This window comes from Postia placenta (genome assembly GCF_002117355.1).
Source record: "Postia placenta MAD-698-R-SB12 unplaced genomic scaffold POSPLAscaffold_6, whole genome shotgun sequence".
Taxonomy (NCBI): Eukaryota; Fungi; Basidiomycota; class Agaricomycetes; order Polyporales; family Adustoporiaceae; genus Rhodonia; species Rhodonia placenta.
This window is the reverse complement of record NW_020169837.1, coordinates 295,213-322,473: the sequence shown is the minus strand read 5'-3', so window position 1 is coordinate 322,473 and position 27,261 is coordinate 295,213. Positions and strand designations below refer to the sequence as shown.

The 27,261-nt window shown below is 52.5% G+C and overlaps 7 protein-coding genes across 7 annotated transcripts; 2 read left to right on the top strand and 5 right to left on the bottom strand.

Moving 5' to 3' along the window:
• Positions 1–1,129: 1,129 nt before the first annotated feature.
• POSPLADRAFT_1039671 (hypothetical protein) lies at positions 1,130–3,410 on the bottom strand. Its single transcript, XM_024477579.1, has 13 exons — positions 3,336–3,410; positions 3,244–3,282; positions 3,132–3,185; positions 3,057–3,081; positions 2,921–3,002; positions 2,840–2,859; positions 2,516–2,624; positions 2,316–2,458; positions 2,200–2,257; positions 2,075–2,142; positions 1,995–2,013; positions 1,818–1,939; positions 1,130–1,756 (listed from the first exon to the last, which is right to left on the bottom strand). Exons 1-13 carry the CDS (start codon positions 3,368–3,370, stop codon positions 1,547–1,549), a joined length of 984 nt encoding a protein of 327 aa, XP_024339381.1. The 5' UTR covers positions 3,371–3,410; the 3' UTR covers positions 1,130–1,546.
• Positions 3,411–5,549: 2,139 nt separating this feature from the next.
• POSPLADRAFT_1046047 (hypothetical protein) lies at positions 5,550–7,309 on the bottom strand (the record flags this gene model as incomplete). Its single annotated transcript, XM_024478933.1, has 5 exons — positions 5,550–5,746; positions 6,350–6,544; positions 6,601–6,687; positions 7,183–7,238; positions 7,266–7,309. 5 exons carry the CDS (start codon positions 7,307–7,309, stop codon positions 5,550–5,552), a joined length of 579 nt encoding a protein of 192 aa, XP_024339380.1.
• Positions 7,310–7,945: 636 nt separating this feature from the next.
• On the top strand, positions 7,946–10,771 carry POSPLADRAFT_1169270 (hypothetical protein). The gene is made up of 15 exons (XM_024488053.1): positions 7,946–8,002; positions 8,075–8,326; positions 8,378–8,481; positions 8,534–8,716; positions 8,773–8,783; positions 8,840–8,959; positions 9,025–9,251; positions 9,309–9,398; positions 9,448–9,496; positions 9,548–9,685; positions 9,748–9,897; positions 9,947–10,190; positions 10,245–10,335; positions 10,392–10,423; positions 10,477–10,771. The coding sequence occupies exons 1-15, from the start codon at positions 7,963–7,965 to the stop codon at positions 10,552–10,554; spliced, it is 1,809 nt and encodes a 602-aa protein (XP_024339379.1). The 5' UTR covers positions 7,946–7,962; the 3' UTR covers positions 10,555–10,771.
• A 456-nt stretch (positions 10,772–11,227) lies between these two features.
• Positions 11,228–15,753, top strand: POSPLADRAFT_1033345 (hypothetical protein; the record flags this gene model as incomplete). Its single annotated transcript, XM_024476930.1, has 19 exons — positions 11,228–11,345; positions 11,556–11,865; positions 11,919–12,519; positions 12,560–12,712; positions 12,760–12,891; positions 12,957–13,142; positions 13,207–13,248; positions 13,307–13,419; positions 13,481–13,548; positions 13,597–13,718; positions 13,851–13,908; positions 13,956–14,142; positions 14,193–14,726; positions 14,784–14,886; positions 14,935–14,971; positions 15,001–15,055; positions 15,182–15,265; positions 15,330–15,393; positions 15,625–15,753. The coding sequence occupies 19 exons, from the start codon at positions 11,228–11,230 to the stop codon at positions 15,751–15,753; spliced, it is 3,096 nt and encodes a 1,031-aa protein (XP_024339378.1).
• A 519-nt stretch (positions 15,754–16,272) lies between these two features.
• On the bottom strand, positions 16,273–16,820 carry POSPLADRAFT_1055957 (hypothetical protein; the record flags this gene model as incomplete). The annotated part of the gene is made up of 4 exons (XM_024480711.1): positions 16,273–16,516; positions 16,581–16,661; positions 16,712–16,727; positions 16,784–16,820. The coding sequence occupies 4 exons, from the start codon at positions 16,818–16,820 to the stop codon at positions 16,273–16,275; spliced, it is 378 nt and encodes a 125-aa protein (XP_024339377.1).
• Positions 16,821–19,440: 2,620 nt separating this feature from the next.
• POSPLADRAFT_1046044 (hypothetical protein) lies at positions 19,441–21,833 on the bottom strand (the record flags this gene model as incomplete). The annotated part of the gene is made up of 11 exons (XM_024478932.1): positions 19,441–19,585; positions 19,671–19,917; positions 19,972–20,146; positions 20,213–20,329; positions 20,384–20,504; positions 20,562–20,658; positions 20,749–20,832; positions 20,893–21,052; positions 21,106–21,234; positions 21,291–21,401; positions 21,456–21,833. The coding sequence occupies 11 exons, from the start codon at positions 21,831–21,833 to the stop codon at positions 19,441–19,443; spliced, it is 1,764 nt and encodes a 587-aa protein (XP_024339376.1).
• Positions 21,834–22,725: 892 nt separating this feature from the next.
• Positions 22,726–25,372, bottom strand: POSPLADRAFT_1065829 (hypothetical protein). Its single transcript, XM_024482000.1, has 16 exons — positions 25,144–25,372; positions 24,895–25,085; positions 24,775–24,839; positions 24,707–24,719; positions 24,543–24,653; positions 24,428–24,493; positions 24,307–24,376; positions 24,164–24,251; positions 23,846–24,112; positions 23,724–23,791; positions 23,637–23,672; positions 23,520–23,589; positions 23,431–23,468; positions 23,272–23,378; positions 23,117–23,218; positions 22,726–23,058 (listed from the first exon to the last, which is right to left on the bottom strand). Exons 1-16 carry the CDS (start codon positions 25,314–25,316, stop codon positions 22,838–22,840), a joined length of 1,686 nt encoding a protein of 561 aa, XP_024339375.1. The 5' UTR covers positions 25,317–25,372; the 3' UTR covers positions 22,726–22,837.
• Positions 25,373–27,261: the final 1,889 nt, after the last annotated feature.

Sequence of the window (27,261 nt, the reverse complement as noted above, 5' to 3'; positions counted from 1 at the left end):
CGTACGGCCTGCAACAATGGTGATAGCCCCCCCACCACCCGGGTATCACACGCGCACCCTAGTGATGGATGATAGAGCGTTCTCATCAGGATCCGCGTTAGGAATCGGTGTTTGTAAAGTGGGCTGAGGAAGCTGTGAATCCTCGGTCGTGATGCCGTCGTGGCTATTTAAGATGGGAGTGTCATCACAAATCATCAGCATCTGTCAACGGCTCGACATCGGTGTCATTCGCCACGCCAGAACGAGAGAAGCATCAAGCACGGTGGTGATATGCACTGAAGATGCCTGCACACTTGTGTAGTACGTGCGCAAGCATCCGCAGCGCGACGAGGAAATCCCCATGTGCCCTGCTCCGGGACCATCATGGTGAGCGACGTCTGTACGCGCGCTTGTGCTTACTCGTCGGGCAGTCGGGCACGAGCGTGACGCTCCGCGAGACCATGCTCGCGAATGGGCTGCTCAATCCCGACATACTTATACCTTCGCCCCGTACTGTGCCTCCCCGCGCAGGCGTCACCTGCAGCCAATCAGCGAGCAGGATTCTGCGGAATTTCTCGGGATGTTCACAGTCCGATCAACAATTCTGGTTCCTGAGCTAATCAGGCAAGAAGTGCCGACTCGGGGGGAAGGCCGACTGCACGGTACGGTCGGTGCGCCGACATCTCCCTTGCGAAGATCAAAACATGCCGTCCGGTCATCACACGACGACGCGTCGTGAGAGGTCCAGGGGTCGCAGAAGATGGAAGACTCGCGCACCATGTGCGGACCCGAAGCTCCGGGCGTCCGCCGAGAGGCTTACTCGGCCCCGACTGGTCCTTCTGCAAGGTGCGGTGGCGCCGCGTGAGAGATCGCCTGTGTGGCCACTAGCTCCAAGGATGGGCATGGGCGAGAGGGCGAAGGCGACAGGGGGAAGAGAGAGAAGGCGAGAGGGTGGAAGAAAGAGCGGGTGCAGAAGATCGGATGATGGCGCAACGGGGCGCTGCGGACTTGTCGGTCGCGGGTCTGCCTGCTATGTTTCTCTACGTGATGAGACTCTGCGTGATAACACCGGGCGAAGGACTTAACTTACGATCAGAGGCGCATCCTTTTACGATCTCTGTGCTGCAACAGTAACATGTCAGTCATACACTTCAGCCAATGATATCATGCCCACATAAGAAGCAGCCGCCCAGGATGAGACAAAGCATGAACACTAAAATATGCGTATTATACACCGATCGTAGAGTCACCAGGTATCCAGAATACACACAGCAGACGTTGGTTGCGGCCCACCCGCCTCGCACACTCCGCTCAGCCGCGGCAGGCCCACGTATGCGTATACACAACACATGTACATGTACACGGCCACGCAGCCCAGACACTGCGTGGCGAAGATGTCCGTGAAGTACGCGACGCCGATCACAGCACGCAGGCATACAGTAAGGCGACAGCGCGACGGACACAGGCACGAGAGAACGACAGGGCATGGGACAGAATAGGTAGGATAAATTAAAGTAGGGGCGCGCGGGCGTAGGCAGGCGCAGGCGGGCGAACGGTGCGGCAGGATTCAGACGGCGACCGCCTTCGTGTCACCGACGTCGCCAACATCGCCAAGCGAGCCGTCGTCCCAGTCGTCGACGGCCTTGTTCGGCGTCACACGCGGCGCGTCGACCATCTCGTGTGTCTCGACGTTCACCACGACACCGCCTGCCGGCGTACGCGAAATCTTGGACACGTTCATCGAATGCTTCGTCCCAAAGCCGCTGATTTCGCCGCTCTGCAGGTGGGGTCAGCATGCGACAAAAAGGGGTAAGCACAGCGCGAGAGAGGGGGCGTACGCGGGACGTAGACGTGGCCTGGAACATGCCCTCCTTGTCGCTGGCGGATTGGAGAATGGAACGCGAGTTGAGCGTCGTAAGCACCGAGTTGCCGTAGAGTTTGCACAGCACGAAGTTGAACGCTGCGCGCGGGGTCAGCCACACATCAATGCTATTTCGCAACGCTCGTCGGCTCACCCATATGGAGAGCGCTCGTCTGTCAGCCAGAACCCGCGTGAGCGCACAGTTCAAGCTGAAACAGATAAAGGCTGCCGTACCGTCGAAAGGTAAGAGATGATATCCATCAAAGCGAAAGTGGCCGTCAGAAGACCGTTCGACATGGTGACTGAAACATGACCGTCAGTCGGACGCCCCGGTCACACATTGGTGGTCAGATGCGCACTATGGATGATACGAGAGATGACGGTGTCCGTGTGCGTGTGACCTGTGCGGCTGCGTTTCTGTAGGCCCGCGTCAGATTCGCATCAACGAGGGTGGCCTGACGCGCGGTCCACTCACCAACTGCAGGGTGATTGCGCCAGCGATTGCAACGTCACACACAGCGGACGAGACGAGCCACGTGAGGGCAATCTGCTTGTAATGCACAAAGTTGACGAAGAGCGGCTTGATGGCCATGTTGATTGCAGTGCCGATTGCACCCACTGCACGTTCGACAACGATCAGCCACTAGCACAAACACCAGGATGAGGGATACGCACAGCAGCTGATGACAGCGAGGGCGGATATGCACACGACGACCCATTTGGGCGCGCTGAGCTTGCGCAGTCTCCATGCGTAAAAAAGTTGCACTTGTCCGGATATGATGCCCTGAGAGAGATAGTCGTGAATCGTCCGCTCCTATCATGGTCGGGAGGGTAAGATGCCTACAGTGAGCGCGATCTCTGAGCAAATGCGGCGCCGTCAGTGATGACATCTTAGGGAGTATCAAGAAATAGCTTACGTGTCTCAAACACTGAAACAAACACCAGTCAGCTATGGTGTAGGCGGAAGTAGGGGCGATCAGACTCACGCCAGTTCGCAACGGTGACGGCCTCAATGTTTCCTGCAGCGGTACAAGCTTTTGTGAGCTGCCTGGGCGTGCTTACAAGTTTCAGGCGCCGTACCGAAGTTGTTCACAAGGACATTGTAAATCCACCACATGTTGAACATCGAGTTCAGTGTGTCAGCAAAGAAAAGAATTCCGACCTGAGAGTGTATGAGTGCCTGTACAACGTATGGATGGGCTTAATAAGGATTTACATAGAATTTGATCCATTTTGCGTCCCTGTACACAGATAAGACAGGAGATCCTACACCATCCACAGGAATGCTCACCGTCTGTATGTCGAATAGTAAAAGAACGTTTGTGTGAGCATGACCCCATACAACCTACGAGTCCGCTAATGTCAGCGGGGTATGTCGCGCGCAGGCACCAGCAGTTACGTACATCACGTTCATGAACACGCCGGCCAAGCAAGGGCCGGCGCTGTACGAGCAGGTGAGCACAGGCTGTAGCGGTCAAAACGAGCGCGGACGTACATGTACTGTGCAAGTTGGATGGCCTCACTCTTCATGCTCAATGTACAATGGCGAAGTGGAGGGAGGACGGAGAGACAAAGCGGGCAGGTATCTCGGCAGGTCCGATCGGTGCATGCGGATTATATGGAGGAGCTGCTTGATCAGGCTGCCAGGAGCGTCAAGATCAGCGGGAGCGATCCAGTATCAGCTCCCATGACACCCCATCTGCACGCCCGCTGGCACCTCCCAGAAGCAATGCAATCCCATCAAACCTTGTGCACGTGCGTAGCGCCCTCCGCACCGCCGGCGTGTTCGCGTCTCTGGCTTCCTCACCATCTACAAATGCGAATGCGCCTTCGCGGGATTCTCATTATGGCATCTCGCCGTTCGTAGCCATGGCCGCGGTCTTGTCCGAACAAGGGCGCGAAGTGGCAGTTGGCCCGGCTTCATCGCCGTGTTGCGATCATTGAGTGACTGGACGTGTTCCCAGCGCGTCCGCATTCCGCGCTATAGAGATGGGCTGTGCGCTGCAAGATTGCTCTAGCGTCATCTGGCGCGCGATCTCGTCGAGGCGATGGCGGGTGTCGCGATCGAGCTACACAATGCAGCGTGCTATCGAGCTTGGTGGCGCTGTGGACACGCCGGCTATTATCTCGGCTAAGTGCATTCGATGCTGCGAGCGATTGAGCTGCTTTGATGATGATGACGGCAAAAGAGTTCGAAGAGATCTGACAAGGTTTGAACGGGGTTTGATTGTCCTGTTACATTCCGCTGCGCTCGCGCTTTTCCCTGTTCGTATCGCATGCCCCACCGCCGTTACTGCTCTGCCGCAACGGTGTTATCACATCGCCGCGTTGTATAACCATTATGTACGTATCCTCGCCTGCTCGTACCTGCTCCGTCGCTGAGTGAATGACCGTGCTCGCGCAAACTCATGCCCAGCAAGTGCGACAGATGGATGATCCCGAATCACAAGGATCAGCACTAGAGAGCTAGGGCAATCAAAGGCTGAACTCCGAAACAAAGTCCCCCACATACCATATCCGGGATGCCTGCCTGGCCGACAGCCTTCCGTCATGGCCTTCACGTCGCTGCTGCAGAACACTGTCAGCTGTGCGAACGATGCATGTGGGCAACCAGGCTCTATGTCATCTCTGCGCGCGCGTCTGATGGAACGCCGATAGCAGACGCCAGCCGGACTCCGCGCGTCGCAAGCAGTGCAGACTCGACACGGATGGCGGGTGTTTCAGAGGCGCTGCGTGTGGTCTGCGCGAGCCCGCTATCGCCGTCGCGCGAACATGTAACGTCTCCCCGCGGCGTTCTTGGACAAAGTATTTGCTGGATATTCGATATGTGCGGTCCCGTCTCTGTCCTCCGTTCCTTCGCAGATTCGGAGCGGACGAGAAATCTGATTGATGTGCAGATGGACGTTATGGCGGGCTAGAGCCCCGCATTCACGTCAACATTATGCTCGAAAGCGTCGCCCCGTCGTTCTTCCGGCCATTGTCATTGTCATGTTCGTAAAATTTCAATCGATGGGAACACAGTCAGAAAGTCTGTTTGCGCGACATCTAGACCGCAGTAAAGCCGCGGATGTTTTCGCACAATGCCTGATAGGTATGGAGAATTTCAGCTGGAGTAGATGCAGATGCAGAACGTGTTCTTTCGATTCGGATGCGGACGCATACACATGGGCGCCCAAAATAACCCTAAAGTCCCACGCCACCCGAGCCAAATTGGCACTCAACGCCAGCCACAAGCCCCGAGCGGTGGACTATACTCGCGCTCTCCCGCCCCCGCTGCCAGGGATATGCAGTGACAATGTGTAAGGAGGAACGATACATCTTGTGGGTCCCCGGAGCCCCTCCGCCACATGCTTAAACTCGGCCTCCGGTGCACCGCCTCGGGCCAGCCCGGACGATCGCCCGAGGCCCTCGGTCATGAATAAGGCACAAAGAGAGGGGGTATATTATCGCGGACGGACAAGGAACGGGTAGGGTTCGCTGCTGCCACCGCTGCTGTTGGACAGGTAGGTCAGACCTCAAGCTTTAGGCCCCAGGCCCAGGGACGGAGCATGTCGATGCAACTGTCAACAAACGCGCTGCTACAGTTGCCCCTTGCCTGCTATCCCACCGTCCCGCTACGTATCTGCAGGTTGCTTCTCTTGTGGCTGCAGTCTCCAGGGATTTCCTACCAGCTCTGTCTTCGGTGTGATATCCCATCACGCAGCGTTGGCTATTTTGAGCGCTGTCCTGCGAATCTGATGTTCTGTTGCTCGTCTGGCTGCGCATGTCGGCGGATCGTGAACGGCTCCAGCTGTCCCCCGTCGACTGTCTGCGGTGAGCTGTTGCTTGTTGCTTGTGAGACGACGTCCGACACGTCTGCGGTAAAGGATATGCCTCCCGTAGTCGCTGGTCGTTGGCTGTTTGCATCTAAGAAGCAGGAAAGGTAAGTCGGCCGCCGTGCGTATTCGCCGATCTACCCTCGGACTCCCTCGCTGTCGTAACGTCAGCCAAAGGACAATCACAGCATCATCACCGTTCGTTCCTCGCGTCCGGAAGAAGAGAAGGGACACCGTACATCCCTTCCCCCGCTTGTCTCCCCCGCGCTCTTCCTGCTCCCACGCATGCTACGCCGTCCCACGGATGAGACGGGGCAGTGGAGCGTGCGCCCGGACGAGCGCTGGGCTATCTTCTGGATTGCCAATGCGGCGTCCATCAGGCCTGCTTGTTCGGGCTGCACATCACCTGTACCTGCGGTGTTCGGCGGAAGGGGGAAATGCGCTTCTAGGTGCGCGCTGACCGGCGATGGATGCAGTCGTGGGCTGACCGCAGGGCGATGGCGGCCGGATCCGAGCGGACGATTGTGGGCAAGGGGATAGCGGGCACATCGCAACGATGCTATCGTCGCTCGCGACGCACAACTGCTGAGGCAACGGTCATCAACAGCACATAGAGCGTAGAGACGGGAGAGGGCGTACGTCGTGGTGCTAGAATCCATCTCGCTGGCACGCTTGATCGGTTACGCTGGCGCACCGTATGTCCCAACGCACTCAGCAGACAGCACGATCGTCGCTCCCAAATGCGGGAGAAGCGGGTTGATGATACCTCGACAATTGTAATGTATCATGCCGGGGCGTCTGCGCAGCAGCTTGGCGAGTCTCTGGTGGCGCGCGACCGAGGTCTCTTGACTGCAGTGTGGTCTATGTGGCGTATTCGCATCCAGTGTACCTGTCAGTGTGTCGTTCAAGTCCTGTGCACATGCAGCAAGTTGCGTACCATTCTACGGTGCGCCTTCGCGCTCCGATATTCGTCCGCTCCCATCCCCACAATGTCATAGCGTCGTCGACCTAGACCTGATACATTGCTGTCGCCTGAGTGTCTCGATGTTTGGATGCCATTCAACTAAAATAAGTTGCATGAAGTTCGTAGACTGTGCCAGGTCATGGTTCTGACCCATAGATGGCTGGCAACTCCGAGCGCTTGTGCAATCTGAAGCCGCTTCCGCGAATGGAAGGTTGATCAATCACATGGTGCAATTCGGATCTGGGGAGTTGCCGGCGCTAGAAGACCTCCTGCAGGGATCATCCGTGACTGATATGTCACAGTTACACCTCCGTCACATCTATCACGGTATTGAACTGGCCTGCAGCATATTACCTAGATCTTGCGATCCTGTGTAGCTGGCTGCCATAGTATACAGCTCGCAGAAAAAATGCTCTAATGACCAAGGCCGGGCAGGACATTCAACTTGGGCTTCCGGGAGGCAGGATTGTTTAGCACCCGCCTTGATCTTTTTAGGGGCTGTGACGAAACCCCCGGATATTCGCACGGAGATCCCAATTTATGTGGACGAGTCAAAAAATCACCGACCGTCAAGACCATGTTGAAGAAATCGGGGTCCCATCTGGCAGATCCCTCTCGGCTATACAAATCGCGCCATGGCACTTGCGAAAGGATCAGTAGCAGCAGGAACCACATCAACAGCCAGAACATCCTGATTTCTGAGCGTATGGCATGCGTTTCTGCTAAGGGCGTGAGAGGTAGGTTGTATTTGTCAATCCGGCCAGCACGGCGCTGACACCCTTCACTTGTAAGCACTGTTGCCTAGTTAGCTCACGCCCAGGAATACAGTGCCGTTACTGGAAGACAAGACAGCACCGGGACATGGGGTTCTCGCCGTTATCTCTTGATGATGCTTTGGAATGAACGAATGATTCGGGGTGCGCATCTGTACAGCCTTCGTGATGTGATCCATACCACCGTGGCGCTCGTCTAACAAGAAATCTTCAGCGTACTCCCTTGCGTGTGCTCGCCGCTAATAGCATTCACGCTGGAGAGGGGCTGGGATTCTCTTTTATGCCTGCACGTCCCTACGCACCTGCTAAATCGAGCACCGGCGGGGCTGATCATCTGAGACTCAAGCGCCTAACGGACAACACCCAGCGACTCCCTGATAGGCCTCGAGCAGCCTGGGAGAAGTTAAATCAATAGCTGTTCTACGAAGGACTTCGGCCAGACTTCGAAGAAGACCGAATCTGCCCGAGGTCCAGCGCTGCCCCCGCTCATCATTGGTACATAAGGCCCCCGCTGTCCATCGACCCCTATACGCCATCAATCCTTCCACCAACCCATCGCCGCACCCCACGATGTCCGAGAGCCTTGAGTACGACGTGATCGTTGCCGGAGGTGCGTCCCCCACCGCGCCTCGCGCGACCCTGCTGCGGTAGCCGTAATGACGCTTGATCTGAATCCGCGTAGGCGGTACTGTCGGCTGTGTGATCGCAGGCCGCCTCGCAGCTGCCGATCCCAACCTGAAGATCCTTGTGATCGAGTCGGGCCCGCCGGTGCGCGAGAACCAGGAGCACATCATCCCCGCCAAGTTCCTCAGCCATCTGCTCCCGACGAGCACGACCGTCAAGTTTCACGTCGGGAAGCCGAGCGAGGAGCTCGCGGGCCGCACGCCTATCGTGCCCGCCGGCGCGTGTCTGGGCGGTGGATCCAGCGTCAACTGTACGTGCGCGATTGCTAGTGCCGCAGGGCGCGCAGACTGATCAGGGACAGTTATGATGTACACCCGCGCGTCGGCGTCCGACTACGACGACTGGGAGAAGCTGTACAGCAACCCGGGCTGGGGATCGGCTGATCTCCTGCAGTACCTCAAGAAGGTGCATATTGTGCTTTCTGTGATGGTGGGCTCGCTAAAGACTCTGGGCGCAGGCCGAGACGAACCAAGCCCTGCCGAACAAGCCGACGCACGGCTACGAGGGTCCGCTCAAGGTCTCCTTTGGCGGTATCTACGCCGACGCGGGGAAGCAGTTCCTTGAGATCGCAGAGCAGTTTGACAAGGATCGGCCTGTGGTCGACGACATGAATGACCTATCGAACTCTAACGCCTACGCTGTGAGTTGAACTACAATACTGAAAGACTGCTATTGTAATACTGACATACACTCCAGAGATGGGCAAAGTCAGTGATCCAGCGCTGAGCACATGTGCCGTGCGTGTGGGCTAACCGGCTTGCAGGTGGATCGACTGCAAGACTGGCCGCCGCCAGGACGTCCCTCATAACTACATCTACAACCAAATCGATACTACCGGCCTGGACGTCAGGACGGGCTACACGGTCAAGCGCATCCTCTTCGAGTACGTCTCTTCACTTCACCACGATCCTGGTTCCCTGACGCGCTCGACTATGTTGTGTGTCCCAGCGGCACGCGCGCGACAGGCGTCGAATTCGTCCCCAACGCGCGCTACAATCCCGACGAGGACAAGACACCGCGCATCGCGAAGGCACGCAAGCTCGTCGTGCTCTCCGCAGGCACATTCGGTACTCCGTCGGTCCTCGAGCGCTCGGGTGTCGGTGCGGAGAAGCGCCTGAGCGCGCTAGGCGTCAAGACGGTGTCAGACCTCCCGGGCGTGGGCGAGAACTACCAGGGTGCGTAGGCGGGCGACCACACTGCGCGGAGCAGGCTGCTGATGCAGTAGGTTGCAGACCACCCCATCGTGTTCTCACAGTACTTCGTCGACGACAACGCGGATACGCTCGATGGGCTCATCCAGGGGCGACCGGAGGAGCTGCAGAGTGAGTAGTTGTCGTGCATCGCCGTGAGTTGTAGACTGAAGCTTCGCAGAATGGGGCGCACAGTATATGACCGATGGCACCGGTCTGCTCGCGCACAAGTTAGTGTGTCAAAGCTTTCTTGAAGACGCCTTACTAATTCTGTTTTCCAGTGCTGTCGAGGCTGGCGGAAAGCTGCGGCCATCCCCGCAGGATCTGGATGCCTTTGGCCCCGACTTCCGCAAGCGATGGGACGAATTCTACGCCAAGTACCCTGACAAACCCGTTCTCTTCATCGCTTGCTCGGCAGGGTAAGTTTTGTGTGGTCGTTTTTGAATGATCCCCGTCGTGTCTCACAGTCGCGCTCACACAGCTTCGTTGGTAATCCCATGGGCGTTCCTCCCCGACGATACTCCACAATCGCATATGCCATCTGGTACTCGAGCGCTGTCGGCTACCTTCACATAACTGATGCGAATGATGTCGACGCGCCGCTCGACTTCGACCCCATCACAATCAACGGGTACGTGCGCGCTCGTATGAGTACCTTCCAGTTGCTGACGGCCCTTCAGAAAAGAGGATATTGCAGCGATGCGCTGGGCGTACAAGCACGGGCGCGAGCTCGCACGGCGGATGGGGCTGCATCGCGGCGAGTTTGATGGTGGCCATCCCGCTTACCCCGAGGGCAGCGCGGCGGCTGTGCGTCCGTCAGCAGAGCCGACGCCGCTTGATACGCCGAAGCTTGTGTACACGGCGGAGGATGATGCGGCGATCGACCTGTTCAACCGGCAGCAGGTCGGCACGATGTGGCATTCGGTTCGTGTTATTCTTGCGGGAGTACCGCATAGCTGACGATTCCGCTCATGGTAGCTGGGAACGTGTGCGATGAAGCCGCGCGCCCAGGGCGGCGTGGTCGACTCAAAGCTTAACGTATACGGCGTGACTGGGCTCAAAGTAGCTGGTGCGTCGCCGCCCTTACCCCGTTTAATAATAGAAGTTCAAATAGTGCTCTCGTAGATATGTCAATTGCCCCGTCAAACGTCGGCGCTGTGAGTCTGAACGTGTTGTGATACCGGTGTACATCGCTGACTGTCATGCGTAGAACACTTACTCGACGGCCCTCACTATCGGGGAGAAAGCGGCAGCCATTATTGGTGAAGAACTTGGCCTCACCATTTGAACGTAACACCCAGTGTTCAGTCTCAAGCGGCTATTACTTAGTAGGGCAGGCCATGGATGTTATTTATTGCGGCGTCCCTCACGAGTTAGCGTCAATAACTCTTCTACTCGGGGTGCACGCCTGTAAACCAAAAACTAACTGTACTATGCTTTCGCGTCGCAGTGGCCATAGTGCCTGTTTGTAGGATTTGATGTATAAATGAAAGCGATACCCATCATGACGTTGCATTTAACTTCGAGTTTGGTCGTTGAAGGAGGTTCGTTGTAGCAGTTTGACGGCACGCTTGTGGCACTGCTTTAGCACACGTGGCACACGTTGATCACAATCAACTACCTCAGCTACTCTCAGCGGAAAAGCCACACTATCAAACATGCGCGCAATGTCTCTTCGTCGTCAATCCAGCTACATTTTCTGTTTTACTTAGTTACGGAGGCTCCAAAGGAGGGCACCTGGATTAGTCATCTACTTAGGCAGTATGAAGGCCGCGTTCGTTGCGCAGCTGACGCCGGTCGAGCTTCTATGCGCCGAGGTTTACGTCTAAAGCCTCGAGGCACTGAGTGTCGTTTCTGGTACTCCCATTCTGCACGTACTACGTCTACCAGAGTTGAGGAACGTGCAATTTCAGTCTGGTCATAAGCACCGGCTATTTCTCTTTTCTCTCGGCCCATGCAAGATGGCCGATTCTTCTGTCCACATCAGCCGTGGGCGCAGGCAGTATCTAGCCGATCTTCAATTGCTGCAGGCCGCCGCTGTTCTAAACGAACTGACAATCAATGAGGTGACAGTGGTCGGTATGTGCGCCGTGGCAGCCCGCGGTCTGTTGGCTAAATTAGCGGCGTGGCGGTGCGGATTTGCCAGATCTATCAGTGGGAGCAGAAGACTCATTTTCATGCCGGATTTGCGATACTGCTGGGAATGATGTCTCAATCTTGGATTTCCTGATTTCTGGTGGGTTGTTCTAGCCTATTAACATGCTGCGTCGACATGAAGTATCGCCTTAGATCCTTCTGAATATCCCAGCAACCATGTGTTTTTCTGCGCCGTGCAGAGCTCGCGGGACGAAAAGACGTCTTCACTATTATCACCAATTGCTCGAGCGGTCACTGAAAATGGCCCTGTGTCAATTGAGCAACTGCTGAGGGGAACCCTCGCTGCTGTCGCGCGATCAATTACCGCCGTCTCAATTCCCCAAGATGTTGGCCTGGAGCGCAGTGCCGAGGGAGACTTCGACGAATACGATGACAATCTGACTGAGTTCAACGATCCTACAATCACTCCCGGGGAGGTCATAGACCATCACACTCTGCATAGGTAATTATCTCTTCATCTGAGCTGTCCTTTAAGCTGACTGGGAACGTGAGCAGCGACTTCACTGAGATTGTTGCCTATGGGTACAGACCAGGCTTTGTGCCGATTGACATCGACGAGTATGTGTTGTCGGTCTCATGTCCGACGATAAAGCTCGCCGATGACATTCCGACACGAGCGCTCATGGCCTGGGACCGGCGGCTGTTGGCGCCGTCACAGCACCTGACCCTTCTGGTGCACGGCCTGAATGGCGTGTATCCCATACTTGAAGGAGACGGCGCTCTTTGTCCCCATGCAGTGGAGCGTGGCAGCAATCCCCAGTTCAAGGTGGGCCTCACGTCAAGCTATAAGCCCCAGAGGGAGCATGTGGTCGAAACCATTCGCGTCTCCGGAAGGTGGGACAAAGGCACACCCCAGGAAAATGTTAACGAGGAGCAGGCACAAGAGACTGATAACATGACAGAGAGAAGAGAGCGTGTAGGATTTGACCACTTCAATCTGAGTTCACCCATGGAGACATTACTGAATCTTCATTTTATGCGCTTGCTGAAGCTGAGGCTGAAGTATGATTTAGGATGGGCCGGTGTGGAGGTTCTTCTTTGGGAGGCAGATAGAACCCAACAGAAAGCGGAGGATATCATGAAGAGCATGAGACCGGTTAGTCGGGCGGTGCACATACCGCTATTTCTGATCACAGCTGCCATCACAGGCAATCCAGAAGGCCGAGGATCAAGAGAACGAACTTTCTAGCCGCTATAACCTGCCTCCAGACCCTCTCCTTTCTCGTGGCTCGCTAGATTGCATTAATCTGCCTCTTCTTGCATTCTCGTACCTGCTGCGTCGTCTCACGGTATGTTTACTCGTCAGTTCCACGGTGTAATTCTCATTCTCCTGCAGCTCTGTCCTCGTTACTGCCTTGTATGCCACGACCGGCTTCAAACAGACTATGTCGCGTTGAAGCCTTATGTTTGTAACTCCCCGCTCTGCACATATCAGTACTATCATCTGAATTGGGGCCCTTCGCTCGAGGTCCGTCGCTACGTGGCTCCATCAAATAATCACATGGCTGAGAACTGAGGACTGACGCTCAACAGTACGAGATTTGCTCGAATCCTGATACTGTCGATGTTTTGGTTTCGCTTGCGTACATAGCAGCCAGCGCCGAGGCGTTGAAAGAACCTTTACCTATTGGGATTGGTCTCCGTGTCCCAGCGCCGGATAAAACGGCTCTGGTGAACGCAGATGGATTGTGCGAATACGACAAGCTGACATACAAGCAGGTAAATCGATTAGAACATGTCAAAATCTAGCCTGTGGGCTCTGATGTACGACGAATCTTCCTAGATGTGTGCATCAATTGTGATGCTCATTGATCAGCTTCCTCCTGTAAGTCGCTGTAGTTTCGCTCGGACTACAAGGTTTACATGATCTTCGCCTCTCCCAGGTCGAACTCTTGAAGGTGTACCTCGAGAATCCGATCAATATTGGAAATACTAGGGCCCGATTGCGGGACTTCGATCATTCGATCCCAGAGGCGACTTGGTCAATATTACGATGGTATGATCGCGATCACAAGCACCTGCCGGCGCTGGCGCTGAGCTCCGAGCACATATATCAGGTGTATCGCGTCGTGCACTGCTCACATGGAGGAAATGAAAACCGAGGAGGAGCGAATCCGGAATATAGGTCAGAATCTCTGCTTCATCTCACTCGCGGGACTAAACTACAGTGCAGGTGCTGAATGGAGGCAGTTCCGGTTCACTATAGGTGCTCCTGACGCGGAAGCCAAGTTCCAGAAAGCACTAGAATTGGCGCAAGCTCAAGATGAGAATGTGCTATCATTTCCTTGCCTATATGTAAGCTCCTGTTTGTGCGGGCAACGATGTTTTCTCATCTGTAAATAAGGCTTTTCACGGCTCTCCTGCACACAATTGGCACTCGGTAAGACCTCCCAATAGCATCAGCCTTTCCGGACTCATTTTTACCAGATCATCCGCCATGGTCTATGGTACAAAGACGTAGCTAATGGAAGACTGTATGGCGACGGTAAAATGTGTCCTTGCTGGCAAAATCACGAGCTAAGCGCGCGTCAGGCGTATATTTTGCCAAAGAGGCGTCTATATCGGTGAAAAGATATGCTCAGCAAAACACCGTGCAGTGGAAAAATAGCTCCATTGGCGTATCGCAATGCATCACTGTCGCACAGATCGTGAATCGCCCTCAAAGCTTCGTCTACAATCGTCGGTACTTTGTGGTCGACGACACTAGATGGATTCTATGGTGCGTCAACTACTTGATCATTCGCCCTCAGGTCGCTAGACTAGTTGTAGTCGTTATCTTCTTGTGAAAGGCTCCTCTGCAGATACAGCCCAAAGCACACTTGTTCAAGGCTCAGCAGACACCCGCGACATTCCATTTATACGGCATGACCCCAAATCAAGCTTCACGTTCTTCGGCAAGCAAATCCAAGTCCCTGAACCAAGCTATACGGTCGAAAAGTTACTCTCCGACCGCCGGAGAGAGCCTCTGGACGTCCAATATGACGAGGAAGACTTGTCCATCCTGGAGGGCCGTTCGCCGGTCAAGCAGACGCAGCCAGTAGATGACTGGACTCATGATCCAGAATGGGTCCGGACATCTGTCAAGAATGTTCTTCCGCTGCCCGGAAGCGCAACTCGCAAGGCAAAGGCGGCGCTTCAGCGGGCGTTCAAAACTATGCTGAGAGAGCAGCAGGAGGCGAAATCCATGAAAGAACTCGGATGGTATATACCTCCCGACATGATCAGTGGAAATCAATTACGTTGGATCGTGGAGCTGCATTCATTTGACGAGGATCTACCTATCGCACAAATCATGAAGATGGAGTGCGCCACTCTGTGTCGTGCTTAGGAGTCTAGACACTAATGATTCGAATTTTACAGATCCATGAATTCTCTGGTAGTTGAAATCACGTTTCCGCGGTCGTTCCCAGCGTCGCCGCCTTTCTTTCGCGTCTTGAAGCCCCGATTCCTCCCATTTACACGAGTGAGTGGCATAGGCGAAAATGTGTCACAAAAATGAATGCAACACCAGGACGGAGAAGATGGACATACAGCACACATTACAGCAGGTACGTGATTACACGACTTACACACCAAGTACTACAACCTTCCGACAGGCGGATCAGTGTGTATGGAACTCCTCACGGGGGATGGTCAGTCGATATATGATAGCTATGTGTCAAGTATTTTTGACAATATAGCGATTAGGGTGGCGACCTAGTTATAGGCAAGTAAAGCCATCGATAGCCCTCCAGTATAACGATGTTACATTCATCTAGTATATCTGCCATCCTCCGGCAAATTCGGCTCGTCGTCTCCAGCCTGAGGTCTCACCCCAATCGGTTGGCTAAAAACTGGTCCGTGTACGTTCGAGTCGCCAAAAACAGCTGCGTCAGGTTAGCTTTTGTTAACCTCTGTGTATAGTAGGCCGTATAATATGCCTAAGGCGCTCAGAGGCTATAAGAAGGTCGCATCAATGTATGGTTGGAAGGTAAGCAATCTTGAGGTTCACTAGGCTGTCTGATGATCATCGCAAACAGGTTCCTTCGCACGTGGACAGGCTCCTCGGATGTTGAGGTCGGGACTCAGATATCCGAAATGGTCGCAGCACTGAGTCGGATGATAGTTTACTGCGACCCCTTGTTGTCGAAATCCCTTTTTCAGGCTGCACCCGTGAAATTTGTTCGATTATTGCTGCATATACTGTGATGGGCATTGTCAGTCATGGGAGCCACAGAAAGCACCTCCATTTGGCGCAGATAACCGAGGACTCCGCGTATTCCATGTGACGCTCCCAGCAGCTAAAGACCACCTATCAATGGCTCTTGAACAAAGCGTGGCAAGTCCTTGAGCTCGCTGTAGTCCGTTATTAGCTGTTCTCCCTCCTCTCGTTTGAATCGTCGAGTTTTATCCCGCACGATTTGAATTGTAAGCGGACATATAGGCCTCCCTTCTGCTGTGGAGGATCCATATTCGACTGCCGAAGTTTGAGGTGTCCAACCACTCGCGACGCGAAATGCAAGGACGAGGTCTGCGCGGATCACCACCTTGTTTAAGGTATATTGAAAAATGAGGATAGTATTCAATCTACGTGTACTAGTTTGACAATCTTTGCGGATGAATGAGTAGTCCACGAACACGTCGGAATTCCTCCTGTATTATCATTAGTGTTGGTGAATTGCAGAACAATGACAATGTGTCGACGTCGAGTATGTCTGCGATCTGTTGTTCGTATAGTATATCTCAAGCGAATAGAACCAACAAAAGGTACAGTTCTAAAGACCGTGCTAACCATGTATAATATTGGAAATGAATTTTGATGTCTCCCCCGCGATTCCCAAACAATTCTGCATGTCTTTACATGAGCACATCATCGGCCAGTTTGTAGATCAGTCCCCGACTGCTTAGGGGCAATAGGAATGACGGCCAGCGGAATGTCGTCTTCATCCGTTTCGCATGTTGAAATCCCGTGCTCAATAGGTGCGCCTAGTGGTCCGACGATCCGAGAAGAGAACTGAATGGTAGATGTCGCTGGGCTATCGTATGTGCTGTCTCGGGACGAATTGACTTGTCGAAGGTTGAGGAATAGGCGGGAGGTTAGGATAGTGATCAGCCTAATAAATCATGAGGAATGAATTAGTTGGAGATAGTCCAGTAAGATATTGGTTGTATACAAACACATCGACAATCAGGCTAGTGTAACTGAAAATGTTCTTGAACTCTAGAACCACGTCCGTGATATTGAGCAGTAACACAGCACTAATGGATATCTTAGCGATAATAGGGGCTGCAGAATACAATATACATACCTGAAGACCAGAGTGCCTATACATTTCCGTCTTCAGTGTTCATGCCAGTTTGTCGTCGAGCGCAGGACGCACCATCTCGTAGTAGTAAATCAACCGTCGACACCTCCATACTAGCCAATCTAGCAATCTTCTTTGTTCCGTAAGTAGCATGCCACGTTCCCAGTAATACGAGCACATCCGAAGCGATGATGCACGATCTGGAAAACGCTGCCACTGTAATAGTACTTTGTCAGGTGTCGCCGCCTTGTGAGGTGTAGTGGGGCTACACACATCTAGCGCTGGATGTAAGACCATGTTACTAATCGGTGTGTCGCAAAACACTCGCCTGAATGGCAATATGAACGGAATCTTGTAGTAGACCGTACATCCAACAGGCGGGGGTGCAATCGAGTAAGCAAACTCTGTGCAGATCCATTGGGGAAATGAGGTCAAGAGGCATACTGACATCCTTCAGCGATAGTGCTTACGATATTTATACTTATGTTTGGTAGGTATAATAACAAGATCAAAGATGGCAAAACAATCCGACGACCACTGATAGCATAAACACGCAGAGCAGAGATTGCTGTACAGATGTCATTCACGAGGACTGTGTCACCAAGCAAAGCATACCCACTTCCGTAGATCAGGTAAAGTAGAGCTTCAGCACAAGCAAGGAGTATGTTTGACACATAAGCGCTGACATTGTTCGCATGAGTACTGGGATTACATTATCGACCGGATGATGGAGGTTACACACACACCCCTAGCTCCATGAGTTGCTCAGTACTAAGACAATTGTGAGCTCATAAGTACTCACACTGCAGCTTGTGACGAACAAGGCCGAAAGGTATGTGGTCACAATGCATGACGTGACCAGTTGAAGAGCGATGTACAGGGATGTTGCACCTGTTAATTTTCGCCGCCACACAGCCTGGGTGGCATCATCCAGGGTGATTATGTTCTCGTAGGCATACAAAGCTGTGAATGCTTTTATGAGCGCAAATCATACGAGCATTGATGCAGCGTGACTGGCCGAATACAGAGGTAATGCAGCAAAACTCTACATAGCTAATGTTCAGTCAGCAGTGCAGCTGAGGATGAACATCCACGAAAAGATGTACTGACGCTTGCCGGAGAACTTCGACTTGCTCTGCCGCCGCTGACGGACTGCTGGAAGACATAATACCGTCTCTTCTGCCAATATGGGTGAGGGCGGTATACACTTCCTTCAGCAAGCTGTTCAATCGAGGTGGGAGCTGCTTCTGCGAGTTACTCCCTGTGGTCTACGTTACTTGGTTAGTGGGGTGCGAGGGCTACAAGATGGATGTACTCACAAGTGTTGGAAAGGACTCAGTAGTGGTGATGCAGTGACTACCGTACCTAATCTGTATCGCGTAAGTTCTACAGGACTACGGCGAGTCAATTTAGATTCAGGGGAAAGGAACAAAAGCAGGCGTACCTCAGTCGTGGTGATACAAAGACTGAGGAGAGAATGGGGGAGCGGAGGAGCGAGATATAAGTAGATGAGAAGAGGATCACGTGTAGGTGAGCGTAGAGGGAGCTGACGGGACGTGAAAGGAGCTAAGATAACGTGGGGAGCGCGAGCGGGGCATGGAGAGTGCAATTGAGTAAAACGTAGTAGAGAGCGCGAGTAACAGCCGCGGACGTCGAGCGTCCCGATCGCGGATGTCAGAATCCGATGATAAGGGGTAGTGTTATTGAAATTAGAGGACCGGACATTCACGATAGAAGACGCAGCGCTGCTGTTCAACAGAGTAAGCTCTCAGATCCCCGCCGCCGATCAGAGAATCTGTCTACGGGAGTTTGTCAGGCCAGATTATAACGTAAAGGCAATTCAAAGATAAACTTCGAAACACTGCATCTCCAAACATAAAAGCTTCGAAACACTGCATGTAATGATCAATCTTTTGTACCAAAAGATTGAACCAAGAGTGAAAGAAGAGTGAATTTGCCTGATTAGTATTCTAGTGCCTAATATGGAAGAAAGATCCTAGTAATTTGATTATGTAATCAATCTCTTCATTGTTTCTATCAATCCTTCGGCAGTTTTCATTTAATATTTTCCTTACTAAACCAATACGGGCTATTCAACTTTTAATTCATTCCAAATTGATTCTTTTGGACACAATGATTGATCCTTGAAAGGGACTCGAGAGTTCTGTCGCGGTGCCCCACTTTGATCATGAGTCGAATAAGCTGCTGAACCGCATTCTGCATACAGGCGACACATATGACGCCGATGCTATCACCGCCAACGCCTGAGCAGCACGAGGACATGAGGATATGTGATGTGATGCCTCCATTGACAAGTATACGTGGTTATGAGGTGTTGCTTCATATTTTTTTCCAAAGCATAAAAAAGGCATTTGTGGTGGTGTCCTGTCTGATGAAGGGAAAGGACAAGACTTCATTCGAAGCCGCGGTGACTGACCGTGTCAGTACCAATATTAAAAATAGTATTGGCGGCTGTTGACCATATTGGAGGCAACATAGCAGCGGGCGCGGAGACTGACATTGCATAAAAAGTGGGCCAAGTTTGCTGATTGAGGTACTGATTTAGGTGCTGAGTGCGGATCCGTGACAGTCGTATCAGGAGAAGTACCGAGAAGACCTCTCAATCATCCCAAAGAGAAGGCATGTGTGAAGACAATTGAAATAAGTGCGGAACAGATCGTAACTACTTGAAAAGTAACACTTCTGGGCTCGAGGAACAACACTGAACCGTCTTATCTCTGCCGCTTGCGGAACAATATCTGAGCGGACCTTTCATCCTGTGCCAACTCTCCTTCTTTCTCCATCTTCATATCATAATTCATCACAAGATGTGCGAACATTGCCTTGACCTCATATGAGGCAAAGAATCTTCCAGGGCTAGATGTTTGTTGGCGAGATTTTGTTGCAAATAGGCTTGCTCAGTCAAGGAATGCCAGCGTAACGGGGTATGAACCTTACTGACCAAGCATGCTTCCCGTGCCCGAACGGAAGCCAGTTAATGCCCGTATTCACCATGCTCAGTTGCTCGCCTGTACCATTGTCGGGGTCGTGCATGTCGGCAAAACGGAAAGGTCGGAACGTCTGAGCGTCAGGGTAGATGTCGTCGTCTTTATAAATGCCCTCCATCGCCACCGAGACAATTGTACCCTTCGGAATGAACGTCCCATCGGAGAACGTAAAATTCTGGACGGCTTTGCGCATCATAGACGCTGTGAGAGCGGAATATCAGAAGGTTATGGGCAGCGATGGTGGAGTATATTCACCGGAAGACATTCCCTTGACCCGCTGTGTCTCCTTGATGAAACTATCGACCTTGTACAACTTGTCCATGGCCTCTTTTGTCCACCCATTATCACGCACAACAGCCTCAACCTCTTCTCGCAGAGGCTGGATATACTCAGGATAGGCAGCGAGATAACATAATGCCTGGCTAGAAGTCTGTGATTGACGTTGGACAGGGACTTTCCGTAAGGCTAGTGTGCAGAGCAGCATGTGAGAACATACCATTGTAGTTGTATGGATGGCGGCCATGTTAATCGTGAGAATTCGCGCTACCAGAGCACGGGGAGTACGGTGCTTCTCTCCGGGGGCTGCATCTATGAGCCATTGCATGAGATCGTTCTGGACGTGTATGGATCAGTCAGCTCAGCAGACTGTTTAGCAAGTTTTGCTCACATGCTTATCCGGCCAGCTTCCATTCTCTCTTTCCGTCAGACGTTCAGCGATGACACCGCCCAGATGCTCAAATGCTTCAGCAGTGCTCCTCTGAACATTACTGGTGAACATCCCCACAAACCTGTAATGGGAATTCATAACTGTTGAGATCCAGCGGCTTCTAGGGAAAGACACTCACGGTCTAAGGATCGAGGGGAATTTGTTGATGAACGACGCTATCTGGAAGACCTCGATTGTGAAACGCTTGTTGAGCGCCAGGTATGCCGGATCTCTACCTGTGTTGGCGCGAGAACGTATACATTAGAAAGGGATTGGCTCGCGTATTCAAATGCCTCAAATAACGTATCAAGTCGACAGTGACTCACCGAGCGGTAACCCGACAAAGACTCTGTTACTAGTTCTGCACACTATCTGCATGATAGCTTGTATCAAGAAGACTTTTGTCCATTCTGTGGTGCAATTTCTCACTCCATCAGTGTTCACGTGGTCAACTCACGCATTCAACGCACTATCACGAGCAGGGATTTCATCAGCGAACGCGGCAACCAGTTCGTCGTGCATGTCAGGGAAGAGGACACCCAAGTTGCGAGTAAGCGGGGAGCGGACAACGGATTTGTGGTAACCGTTTTCAAAGACCTCGCGCCCGATGGTGTACTTCGTCTGTAAACTCTAACTCATCGAATGAGAGAGCAATTCAATGGGACTCTGAATGAAAACCTCACCTGTGCGGTTGCTTCATTGAAGGAGAGGACGTTCTCTGGTGCTCTAATGATTTCGGCGATGAGCCTTGGATCCGAGACGACGATATGCCACTGGTGACGCTCAGCAAACTTGAAGATCCCATTTTTGTACTGTGGGCGACATAGTTCAGGGGCTTTAATATGACACCCGCGGTATGAGCACACACCTTTCTGCAACCCTCCCGAATGATATCCTTGTGATCTCGACGAGATCCAAGAACGGAGAAAGAGGACAATAGAGGGACAAACGGCCGTCCTACCGTTGGGATGTGATATAGCTGCAGTAAGGATCAGCTAAGGTGGATAACAATCTGGTAGCCGCAAGCATGGACCTTGAGGGTACTGCGCACAAGGTAAACAACGATATAACAGATGCCGAGTGGCAGGATCACATGAGAATATAGGAGGAATACATCCATGTTCAGCAGTCGACTACTTTTCGAATGAGTAGATGATATGGCAAGTGGGGCGGGGCAAGATATGATGGGTGATGGGGCGCTGAAATAGAGAGCCGCGTGCTCACTGCCGTACTTAAGGTATCTCAGAAATATGACCGCAGCATATGAGAGCCGCAGCATATGAAAGCCGCAGTAACACTGACAGTGTACACTGAAAGAAATGAGTAATGTCAAAGAATGCCGTGCACAATGCCGCCCGCCGGCGGCCGGGGATCGCTCCAAATTGTATATTGCATAGCTCCACTGCCTCATGTGTGTAACAATGTACAATAGCATTCAGAAGATGTCTGAGCACCACTATTCGCGAAACCTGCATATGTGTTCTTATGGCGAGCCACAAAACAGTTGGATCGACTGGGCAGCACGCTGGATGAGCTCACCAAGTATATCGTGGTTGAGCATGTTTCCAACTCACAGTCGTTGAAGAAATGTAGAAGAGAATACGTCCAGCCTGAATCCTAAGCGGGTGCAATCGCTCAAGCGCACATCGTTCACACCGGTCACCGGTCAAGTTCATGACTCACCGACCGCTGCAATAGGTATATTGAAAATTGCCGCTCAAATGTCGCTGAAAAAGAAGCGAGTGTCAAGCGGCCAAAACCAGCGAGCAGAATCCCCTCCTCGAACAAATAAGCGACCGCTCGTCGCAAGCGCTCGCAGATTCTGGCTCATGACATGTCACGGCTGCAGAATTCGCCAGCCTGATTGGCTGGCCAACCCTTCGCGAGCCGAGAACGTAATCATGTCACGGCCGCATCACGCCTAGTCACAAGCGATCGTTTCTGTCATCTTCAGCCACAATTGGGTGCTCAAAAGCAGCGGAAAGTCGCTTGTTTTCCAGCGACTTAAGCGGCAATTTCGAATGCATCTGAAGTCTAAGAGCAATTATATTGCAAGCGCCCGGCATAGTCCTGCAGCATACCAAAGTATCATATAAGTTGTCTACATTCACTCATGTGTAGCGCTCGAACCCCAACATTATCCGACTATCCTATACGTGTCGACATGTCTATTCCTGAGTAAGATCAGTCGTGCTGCCCGGGGTGCGTGCGTAACATCGTTCTTGATCGTAGGTATCCCCCAATGAAAAGGAGCAGACTTTGCAGGAATACGACATCATGCTTCCACTGCGCAAGTACCACCACGCTAGGCTAAATATTGATAAATTCATTAAGAAAACTAAATTACTGAAACACATGTAGCTATTAGCCGTTCAAAACCTGAAAAGGAGCGGAAAGCGGAGCGAGACAAAGCGCTCAGGCCAAGGCGAGTGCCAGTGTGATCAAGGTCAGCACCTCAATGGGCACCGCGCGGAATGTGTCCAACGTAATATTGACAGTTGGAGCAGGGTCCCAGAATGTCAGCAGGGAAGGGATCAGTGACGACCCGTACTGCGGCCAGTGGACATCAGAGAGGTAACTGATGTTCTGCGGAAGTCCGGAAGGAGCATTTGGGTTAAGGCTGTGTGCAAAGTTGACTGCATGCACATGTCAGCGCTCAGTGCGAGAAACAAACACTGCGAGGGTCATACGCACTCAGGGCATCCATCCCAATGTAGTCAATGTCCGTGAAGAACTCCGCAATGTCAGAAGCGTGGTATGTGCCGATTACTGGTTCCGACTTGCCCCGCTTATACACTAACAGTGATGAGTAAACGCGTGCAAAAAGGAGACTCTTTGAGAAGACGTACGGTACGACCAGGTAGGCTGCGTGGCAGATGCAATTGACATGAAGAATCTGCGTGGTACCTGGAACTGCAGGTCACCCTGGAATGATGCAAGACGCTTATACTGGGCTCTACAAACAAATCCCTTAACATAGTTCGAATCAGAGATGGAACACAACTCACGAGATATTCCACATATCTCCGGTACCAAATGGCGACCCCTGCAATGGACTTAGTATGAGTATTTGTTGAGAAATTAGAGGATGACATACTAGTGCAGGGTTTGCGGGATAGACATCAGCAAGCACTGCGATTTGTTCATCCGAAGCCGTAGGAAGATAGCTAGAGCCGGGTCAGCAGAAACTATTATAATGATTACGAAAACCAACTTCGTGTGGATGTAATTGGCAAACTCTTCATCAGTTCTACAAGTGTAAGTCAGCGACCACCGGTTAGCAAGTCACTAGAAGACATACGTAATATTGAGGTTCGCAAGTGAGAAGATGGTGCCTTCATCATCGCAGTCTCCGTTCACGAATGGTGCCTAATCGTTAACATTAGGATGCATCAACGACGCAGAGTTGACAGACGCACTTGCCTTTGAATACAAACCCATCTGCAGTGACTCGACAGGGTTACGTGCGATTACATTACCGTCTACACGCGGAAACCACGCCAGATTCAAGCTGGTGTAGTTGATGTAGCTGGGAGTAGAGTTCGCCGCCGCCATCAATTGATCGATCGGCGCCTGACGGAGGCACTCAAAGGTGTCCGAGTTTCCGCCACAAGCCGTGTATTCGACGAGGTGATCATACCATTGCTGTCCGTCCTCCACTGTTTTCAGTGTGTATGGGCTGCCCGACTCCTGTGCTAGATGTTAGACAACCCGCTTGAAGGGCTGCAATCGAAACCATACCATGAAACCGCCACGGAAAAGGTCGGTGGTGCCGTTGTTGATCAGGTAGTGCAGACCAATAGACTCTGCGCCCGCGCTCTCTCCCCAGCTTGGAAAGTAATGTCAGCGCGACAACGCCAGCAGTCGAAAGGACAAACACGTACATTATCACCTTCGACGGGTCCCCACCGAAGTCCGAAATGTATTCATGGACCCACTCCATTGCGAGTCGTTCTGAAGTTTGATGGTTGACGGAAACTGGAATTCACTAATTCAAAGACTTACGGTCTCTCAACCCGAGGTTGGTCGCATTGGCAGCAAGGGCCTCTTTGCCAGCGAGGAAACCGAGTGCTGACAAGGAATCAGGAATTCTGCAGTGTAGTGGAAGATTCTTGCATACCATGAAGACGATAGTTGGCAGAAACAAAAATAACAGGCTCTCCGAGAACAATGGACCGCTCTACAATTGGCGCGCCTGGAAAACTAGAAGAATCACCCGTCTCGAATGCGCCTGGAAATGTTAGTGAGCAAGCACCCTCTCCACAATGAAACGATGACCTGTACCTCCGAAGAACCACTGTTTGCGCAGATGTTACTTTGATTTCTCAGTCCATGACGAAACCGTCACATACCAGCAGCACCGGGAGCCCGCCCTTCGAGTCGGCGGTCGCAGGTTTCACGACATTGATGAAGAGACCTATGCACTACTGTCAATGCATTGCTATCAACCGATCAGTGAACACAATACGTACAATCTTCCGAAGAGTTCACAATGCCTGGAGCTCCTGGTATCGGGTGGATGATAGAGGGCAGCTTGAAAGGAAGAGCACCAGTGTCGGCAGCAGTTGTCTGTTGCAGACAGGCAGCTCCGTACTGGGTTGCTTGGCGCACACCCTCGAATGGAGTGGGGGGCTGCGGTGGCGCAAAGCGCAAATTCCCTGTTCTGAAATGACATCTGCCATTGAGCATGTCGTAAGTGGGTAGGCAGGCACATTGCGTACGGTGCTGCAGCGAAGGGCACCCCTAAGAACTCCGAAACATTCCCTGTGTTCTGGCCCTGGAACGAACCATACGACAGCTTAACAGCCGGGGCTGCATCTCGATCCACAGGAGAAGCAAATGTGAAGCCCGTCAGTGCTGCGACTGACGAGACAAAGAACAAGAAATTTATCATGGAAATAAGAAGCTCTGAGAAGTCGAAGAGAGCCTCGATCAGGCGGTAAGATACAAAGTGAAGGAATGAGTTGTGCACGCCTCCCCGCGCCCGTGCTCTTATAGTGCCGCCGTCGTGATAACTTGTACACCGAGTTCACCATACGCGGCAGTCTCACACTCGAGGTAAGCAGTAAACCCCACTTCGCGGCCGGCATCGGCATCGGGCGGCTACTTTTCGCGATCGACATCGCTTATGTATTGAGCGCCCGTAGTGTATGGCACTGGCAGTGTCAACGGTGGCCGGCAGTGGTGACATACGCATAATAGGCCTCGGAGGCACATCACGACTGGCTTGGAGCGATAGTCCAATTCATATTCCTCCGCGCAAGACGTCAAGAAAACAAGGGGCATTACAATCCCCAGGAACCTGGAGGACATGTGGGAGGATCCATCAAATTTTTAGAATCACTCCGAAACATCGGACTTAGTACTGTTCGAAACCAACATGGAGGAAACGAGCTCAGCTGTGAGATTATCCGCTGGCATGACACAGCTCAGTAACCTGTGCTGGCCCCCGGGCCGCAGAGCACTCGCGTAAAATGAGACCACAGGCGAGCATTGCTGTGCAATGTCGCTGCGAGGCACAACAAAGCCATATGGCATAGACTGAGTGATCGCGCAGTTTCGACATTGCCTCAAGATCTTGAAACAACCGAGCTTCCTCAGAAGGTAAGTAGATCATGTGTAAGCTGACATCTCACACAAATAATGAGCGATGCTTGGATGCTATACAGTAGCAACCCAGAGGTTTGGATTTTTGGCCACGGCCTCATTTCCTGATGTGCTTGTTGACGTCCAAGCCTTGGCGCGAGGCGTCCCGGAGTCCGCGTCAGGTACGCTGACGCGCTGACGCTCAGTCATACGAGACGGTTGGCGGTGATGCGCTGATGGCGCGATACGGGCGTGTTGGCGGAGTCTGGATTCTTTTCTACTGTACAGTTCAGGTCCCCCGTTAGGTAGTATGCTCGTTTACACGGCCAGCCGTTCGGATGAACTCAGTTTGACCGCCGCCAGGTTGAACCCAGCTCAAAGTGCTTTGCACCCCGTTTGAAAAGGGCCACCTTAACCCCAGTGCAACCAGCCTCGCGCTTGACCGCCGGTCAATTTCGCTCAACCCCAGTGCAAAGCATATTTACTCTCACGTGATGCAAGCACCCCGCCCCCCTTCCCGTTTTGCAGCAGGCCCCGTCGACCATTGTGTTGCACTCGAATGTACATATTGTATTCTCCACTGTGCTCGCTATTACAAAACATGTACTATAGTAGATTGTGATACTGTCATACCATAATAAAAATGTCATGTCTGCCCAGATCATTGCCCCTGTGCCTTGTTGCCTCCATCCAGTGATACCCCATGCTCTGTCCCACCACTGTGTTATCTTCCTGCGCTGCTGTCAGAGATGTTGGATGAGTGGTGTGTATGCATGAGCAGCCACAAGTAGACACTCTCACCCTAGTACTGCAACGATGAGAATATGTCTGCGGCGTGATACTGACCTGCCCTGATACAACGGTCTATACTCCTATATTGATGCCTGACTCGTAGACAACGAGCGAGGACTTATGGACAGTGCGTCGTCCTGAAGATCGAGCGAGGAAGTCGAGAATGACCACTACCCCAAGCGAGGAGGAGCAGAGACTTGAATGAATAACCAGGTCGAACTTAGGGTTCGACCGACTAATGGTACAACTACTTATACAAGTACCGACTACGCACGGACCATCGTGTCTATGTGGTCGTGTTAGTGAAGAAAGAAACGTAGTGGTACGATACCAGGCATGAAGTGCGCACGGACCCCATTATGTAAGCTACATAATGTTCAACCTGCGGGTGAGCGCTAAGACAGGCGCCAGTATGGGCGCTAGTAGTACAAGGAATAGAACGGAAAGACAAATGTTTCATT